Consider the following 6,728-nt stretch of genomic DNA (forward strand, 5'->3'; position numbering starts at 1 on the left):
GTCTTGACAGCAAGCACTCGCTTTTCAGTGTTCAGGGCACCTTGGGTGGGTGCCTCAAACCTGGCACCATGTCTCATGGTCAACCTGGTAAGGTCAACACCTCAAAGCATCAGGCCTTCCTCTGAAGCAGCAAGCAGTTTTCTCTTGGCAACCACCTAACTTTTAGTAGAGCAGATGTTGAACAGTCCTAGACTTTAAATTCCTTACTTCTTAACACTGTCACCTCAAAAAATGCCATGATATATTTTGTCCCTTCATGGGATCCATATCTACCTTCTTTTTTTTTTAAGGTTTTATTTATTTATTTTAGAGAGAGAGAGAGCATGAGTGGATGGAGGGGCAGAGGGAGAGGGAGAGAGAGAATCTTTTTTTTTTAATTTTTTATTGTTATGTTAATCACCATACATTTGTTTTTGATGTAGTGTTCCATGATTCATTGTTTGTGCATAAAACCCATTGCTCCACGCAGAATGTGCCCTCTTTAATACCCATCACCAGGCTAACCCATCCCCCCACCCTCCTCCCCTCTAGAACCCTCAGTTTGTTTTTCAGAGTCCATCATCTCTCATGGTTCATCAGGGAAAGAGAGAATCTTAAACAGACTCCACGCTGAGTGCAGAGCTCAATGTGGGCTCAATCGCATGACCCTGAAATCATGACCTGAGCCACAATCAAGTCCGCCATTTAACCAAATGAGCTACCCAGGGACCCCTCTACCTTTTTCCTTTCCTTACCCACCTTCTTATTTTTCTATCTCCTCAATTAGCAAAGTCACTTTCTCACTAATATATGTATTTAAATATCACCCATACCCCAATGACGGGCCCTAACATCACTTGTAAGGTCAGTCTTAAACTGGCTGTTCTGTATAAGAGGAGCGATGGATGGAAATTACTGCCTAACATGGCCCTTAGGGTTCACTCACCTGGCTCTTCTACCACATAGAGAATGGACTTTCCACTCGAGTCTTCATAGTACTGGAATCTGACGACACAGTCATCCTCATTCTTGTATGTACAATTCACTGCATCCTTCCCAGTATCCTCTGAGGAAGGGAAAAAGATGGAAGAATGAAAAGAGAGTCAATTCCTGGACTATGGGGCCATGTCCAAGCCCCAGTTATGAGACTTCTGAGAAAGTATGCAACAGGAAACCCTATGCCTGACGTTAGGCAAGATGTCTAGATTTGAGATGGCCTGGCAATTACCTCTAGATGACCCTCTAGATGTATTTTGTCCCTCACAGGCCCTTTTTGGTTATTATTCCTTCCCCTGGAAGGGACATGACATAACACATTCCACGGTCTGATTCAAAGCCTGGCCCTCCCACCTGCCAGCTGTGTAATACTAGGGAAGTTACTTGATCTCATCAGCTCTCTCTTTCTTCATCTATAAAAGGAAAATGATACCCCACCTCACAAGGTTGGTAAAGAACTAAATGGCATAAAGTAAACAGTACCTAATACACAGTGGGTGTTCCCTTCCCTCTCTTTCCCTTCTCTGCTTGCCGAACAATTCTTAATAATTCATTGACTCAGTCCCTATATTTCTTCAATTTCTGCTTCTGATCCAGTGCTCCTCTCAAGCCATCCCTTCTTCTCAGACTCCCATCACGTTTTGTAGGCTTCATCCCTTCTGATTCTGAAACCTCTTATTCTGACAGGGAAACGATAGGTACCCCTCCATTAGCTGCACTATATCCTCCAGTGATGAAGCTGGATGGGTAAAACTGACACATGATGAGGTTAAGCAAATGTCCCAAGGTTGCACCACAGGTGCATGATGGAGCAGGACTAGAAGTTGAGTCTCAGAGCACATCCTACAGACTTGAACTCAACAGGCCTTTAGAAAACCAGTGATATAAGAGTACAATGGTAGGGTAGGATTTCCGGATTTAGTCCTAAGCTTAACTTGTTCGAGTAGATTATGTAACTTGCCTGAAATTCCATATCCTCATTTGTAAAATGAAGATAACAGTACTACAGTTCTACTTTACTAGGTTGTTGAGAAAAGGATAAGATGGTGGGTATGAAAGGGCACTTTTATAACTTTTATAAGTTATACAATTCCATACAAACAAGCATTCATTTTTATGATTATCATGGCATGGGGGGAGGAGGTACGAGAAATACTTATCAGGAAACCTGTGATATCCATCTGGTCTAGGTAATAAAAACATCTCACATTTCTCTCAGCAGTCTCTCCCCCCTGAGCTAGTCATAGCATACACCCAGTCTCTTCCAGAGGAAAAGCTGTGTCTTCAAACTCAATCCCCAAATCACTATCCTCACTCCCAGCCCCACCTCTAATATTAGCCAAAGGGCCCAGAGATCTGACCCTTTCTGTAAAACCCCCTGACAGAAGTTGACTGTGTCTTCCTGTGGCTCTCACTAAAAAACATGTTTCCTGCCTTCATGGGAGATGGCTATCTCAGGAGAGATTACCATCTCCCTGCTACCAGCCAGTGCCTAGCTGACCCAGATAATCATATCAGATATGCTGACAGCAGCAAAGATCATCTCCTTCTAAGTCAAGGTAAAGTACAAACCAGAATAACTGCAAGCAAGAGTTTTGCTCCCCACTGTATTTTTATCTGTCTTATTCCAGGAAGGGCTCCATCATGAGTTTAGCTACAAATCTATAAAGGTAAAGGTTTCCCTCCAAACCAGCAAAGCAGTATGCCTGGGCACTGTTTAACACTCTTTTGTTAAATAAACTCAGTAAATGCTTACTAGCTTCCTAAAATGATGCCTGTCACTCTGTGCCTCAGTTTCTTCATCTGTAAAATGGGATGCATTGTCTTCTTTTCCTTGAGGAGGTAAAGTTAGGGTCTGAAATCAGGCATACTTTAAAAGTTACTTGTAGGATCTTGCTGAGTCTGTGGGTGCTGGGAAGCAGAATGGTGAGGGACTGTGGAACCAATTAGTAGAGGTGCAGGAGGACTCAGGGAAGCCAGCTTTTATGGAGTGCCTAGCATGCATCAGGTCCGCACAACATGCCTTTGAGGTGGGAATTATTTTTCCATGTTACTGATGAGAGTTGGACAGGTTCTGGGGTTAACTGCACAATTTTAGAAGCTGTGTGTGTGTGTGTGTGTGTGTGTGTGTGTGTGTGCAACTCTGAGATACCCTGAACTTACTAAGTTCCTTCACAGACTCGATTTCATCACGACAGTAACGGTTGCAGGTATTGTCCTCATGGAGGGCTCCTCGGTCAAATTTCTTACACTCCACACACTCCCTAAAAGAGAGAGGACACAGAGATTAAGACGAGGGAAGAACAAACTTACAAGGTTTCAGTCCGGCTCGGACCTCCATTCACCAGAAAGCTGCTCCACCTCAGAAAACAAACACCTGTACCACAATCCCGGGGGCCCAGAGGGTCAAGTCTGTGAGTTCAGGGTGGGAGGCCTGGCAGGCAGAGGGCCCCAGCACCCACATTAAACTTCTTCATGGCCCATCCGAGAGTATGACAGGAAGTGAAGCCTATGCCAGATTGGGGAGCCTTAAAGGCAGAACCGGTCATGTAATCTGGGAGCCCAGTGCAAAGGCAAATGTCAGGTCCCCTGTTTTAAAATGACTAAGAATTACAAGACAGGGCCAGCAGAGCTGTAAACCAAGTGTGGGGCCCTTCTAAGCACGGGGCGCTGTACGGATGCACAGGTTGTGCACCCAAGAGTCCAGCCCTGCTTAAAGTGGGAAGAGAAATGGCAGGAGCATCCCCTGACCCCCAGATGAGTGAAGTACATACTTGTGACCTTCTCCCGTCTCACAGTGTCCTTCATAACTGCAGCCCCACATCTCCCACAGAATCAGAACATCAGCACAGGAACATTCCCCTGGAAGCTCCCTGGTTTAGCCTTCCTCCCAACTCAGGGATTCAGGATGCCAGCCCAGGAGAGCAGGTTTCTCCACCTGGAGTCCCCAGGGTACTACTTTGGCCCCTGCCTGGTTGGCTCTCCCTCCAACATTTCCCCAACTTTTCAGTGGAAAGAGGAAAGCGAGCCTCTTAGCCACAGGGGACTCCTCTACCTAAAGCTTTGGTGAGTAAGAGACAGACCCTGGAGGAGTGGGAGGGGGGTGGATACCAGCCTGGGAGACCCTCCCCCTCCTGCCAGCACCCTGCTCTCTCCAACTCACTTCTCAGCCCACTCACTTCTTAAAGGTGCAGGCATCGGGGCAGGTGGGGCACTTCTCGCAGGTGTCCCCGTAGGAGCCGGGCTGGATGCACACGCAGCTGCCACACTCACACTTGCCGCGGCCGCTGCACAGCAACCCATTGCCGGACATGCAGGTGTCCGTGCGCGTGGTGCAGTTGCAGTAGTAGCCGGTCCAGTCCGAGTCACACAGGCAGTCCCCACAGCTGCACTGGCCATGGCCTGGAAGCACACAGCCCAAGCGGGCGGCAGCAGGTGAGGGTCCCCACCTCCCCCCGCCCTCCTCCTGCCGCCCCTCGTCAGCACCGCACTGAACGGTTCACCGCCTTTTGTGCTTTCTCTCCATCCTCCCCGGGCCAAATCCACTGCCTGTCCTGTGTTCTCCTAGCGTTTACATGGACATTTTAAGCCTTACGATCAGCCCATTTGCTTGCCTATCTATTTCTCCTTCTAGACTGTGAGCTCCACGATGGGAGAAGACATATTGGTTTGTCCACCAGGAGTGATTAGCATAACATCTGAAACACAGGAGGCAGGCAATTAATGTTTTGCTTATTGACTCATTTACTCAACAAACACTGCTTGAGCTCACACTGGGCACCAGAGATTCGTCAGTGAACAAGACAGGCAAGGTCCCTATGGCCCTGGAGCTTATGTCCTAGCTAAATTCCTGGAAAACATACATGTTCACCAGCATGTGCCCTGTGCTGTATTAGCATAGTATTGCAAAGAACCAGCAGCGCTAGTAGGAAAGAGCTCTTCACTTTACTGAGGGAGCGTAGGAATGGGAGAGAGGGGCCTGGGGTGGGGGTTAGGTTGGTTAAATGCAGGTGTTAACTCTTGGTGCTACATCCCCCTAATTACTTAACAAGACTTGAAAACTTGGCTCCCAAACTCAGAAGAAAAGGTGACTCATTCTCAAGGATTCTGAATCAGGAAGAAGTGGATGAATAATAAAAATCTGATTGTTAATCAGAGGAAAGGCAGGGAGCAAGGGGGAAGTAACCTCATTTGGTCTGAAAACCATACCACTTGTGTGAGCAAATGGGCCCCAAGATGGTGGAGGAGAGGGAGGTGCATGGGCAGGCTCAAACGGCCGCTAGCTGGCACCTTCAGCGTCCCAGTGACAGCCAGGTGAGCGGGGCCCCACAGTGTCCACTACACCCAGCTTTTAATGATGGCTCCCGGACAGGGAAAGGCCGATGCCACAGAGGACCGGCAGCACTCAGAGACCTCGGCCTCCTCAGAAACCCCTGTCCCATAGTGTTCCCTTTGTGCGGCCCAACAAAGTGATCTTTGAGAAGATGGTATGCCAGGCCAGCCCGGGAGTGAAGTTGGGAGTCCAGTGGCAGGCCAGAGCCAGCATGCCCTGGCAGGGTCCGCCCATAAAAGGAAGCCACAATGTGGTAATGTCACAGGACAGGCACCCCGCCAGCCAAAGGGTGGCTGAGCCCGGGTTCACAGGGAAGTCAGAGGAGGGTGGTGAGGAATGAAGAGAAAGTGTAAGAAAGAGGAAGGAAATAGGAAAAGAAGGCAGCAGGGGAGGGGTGGAGCTGAGGGAGGGGGAAGGGAAAGAGAGGAGCAGACCTTTCAGGTCCCGTGGAAGGCAACCACTCTCCCTAAACAGCTTGACCCTCTGGGCCGATGCTTAGCTCCTCTCCCCTGCTTTATGAGCCAGCCCTTTGTTTGACATCCTACTTCCTCCATGAAGCCACCCAGGCTTCCTCTGCCTACAGTGAGTCTCTCTCCAGTGGACTCCTATAATTATTCCCCAAGGATACCTCACTTCCGAGACCGGGCAGGTTCTGCCTCATGCTGTGAATTATCCTTAGGTAAGCTAATTAAGGGCAAAACTGTCTTATGCATGCCTCGTGATCCCACAACACTACAGCACAGAGCTGGCTCAGGGGCACCTGATCAATCTACGCTCATGGACATGGCAGGTGGGGAGTCCCCTGAGGACAAGGATGCACCCCCTGGTGTTTGAGGCAGGAATGCTGATACCATGTAACCACAAAGGCCATACCCCGGTGGGGAGGGGGGAGGGGGAAGGCCAGAGGCTGGGGAAATAGCCAAGTGGTAGCATGCCACCCTCATGAGCCATGGCTTGTGGCAAAGAACAGACCACCGGCCAGCAGCTCTGGGGAGAGACAATGGTGAACCGGTGTATAAGCTTGAGCAGTCAGGAATCAGGCACGACCCCTGTTCACCCATTCGGACTGAGTGCCTGGCACAGAACAGGTGTTCAATAAATATGTGTCCCTGAGTATCTGTCCCTGGAGAGTATGACGGTGGCACCACAGGATCTAGACCCGAAACCAGTAGGCACACAACACTCCAGCTGGAAGCGGGGGAGGGAGGCCTCTCAGAGACTACAGTGGCTGCCTGGGGTTCCCTCATGAATTAAGCTGGAGCACATGGGGGACAAGCTGTTTTGCACTGGTAGGAGGCAGGAAGCAGGCTGCTGACCCAGGCAGCTTTGTTTTATGGCTTCGGGGCAGCCAGCAGCTGAAGGAAACACACTCTGGACGGGATCCCTCCCACACGGTGTCACACCAGACCAGGAACCACGA

The 6,728-nt window shown here is 49.4% G+C and overlaps 1 protein-coding gene across 1 annotated transcript; it reads right to left on the bottom strand.

The window, feature by feature from the left end:
- Positions 1–925: 925 nt before the first annotated feature.
- On the bottom strand, positions 926–6,149 carry LOC112818388 (integrin beta-3-like; the record flags this gene model as incomplete). Its single annotated transcript, XM_025865505.2, has 3 exons — positions 4,155–6,149; positions 3,139–3,239; positions 926–1,045 (listed from the first exon to the last, which is right to left on the bottom strand). Coding segments are annotated over exons 1-3 (355 nt in total), but the record flags the coding sequence as incomplete, so codon positions are not given.
- Between the last annotated feature and the right edge of the window lie 579 nt (positions 6,150–6,728).

This window comes from Callorhinus ursinus, unplaced genomic scaffold, assembly GCF_003265705.2.
Source record: "Callorhinus ursinus isolate GAN/ISIS: 27379988/994484 unplaced genomic scaffold, GSC_fseal_2.0 scaffold917, whole genome shotgun sequence".
Taxonomy (NCBI): Eukaryota; Metazoa; Chordata; class Mammalia; order Carnivora; family Otariidae; genus Callorhinus; species Callorhinus ursinus.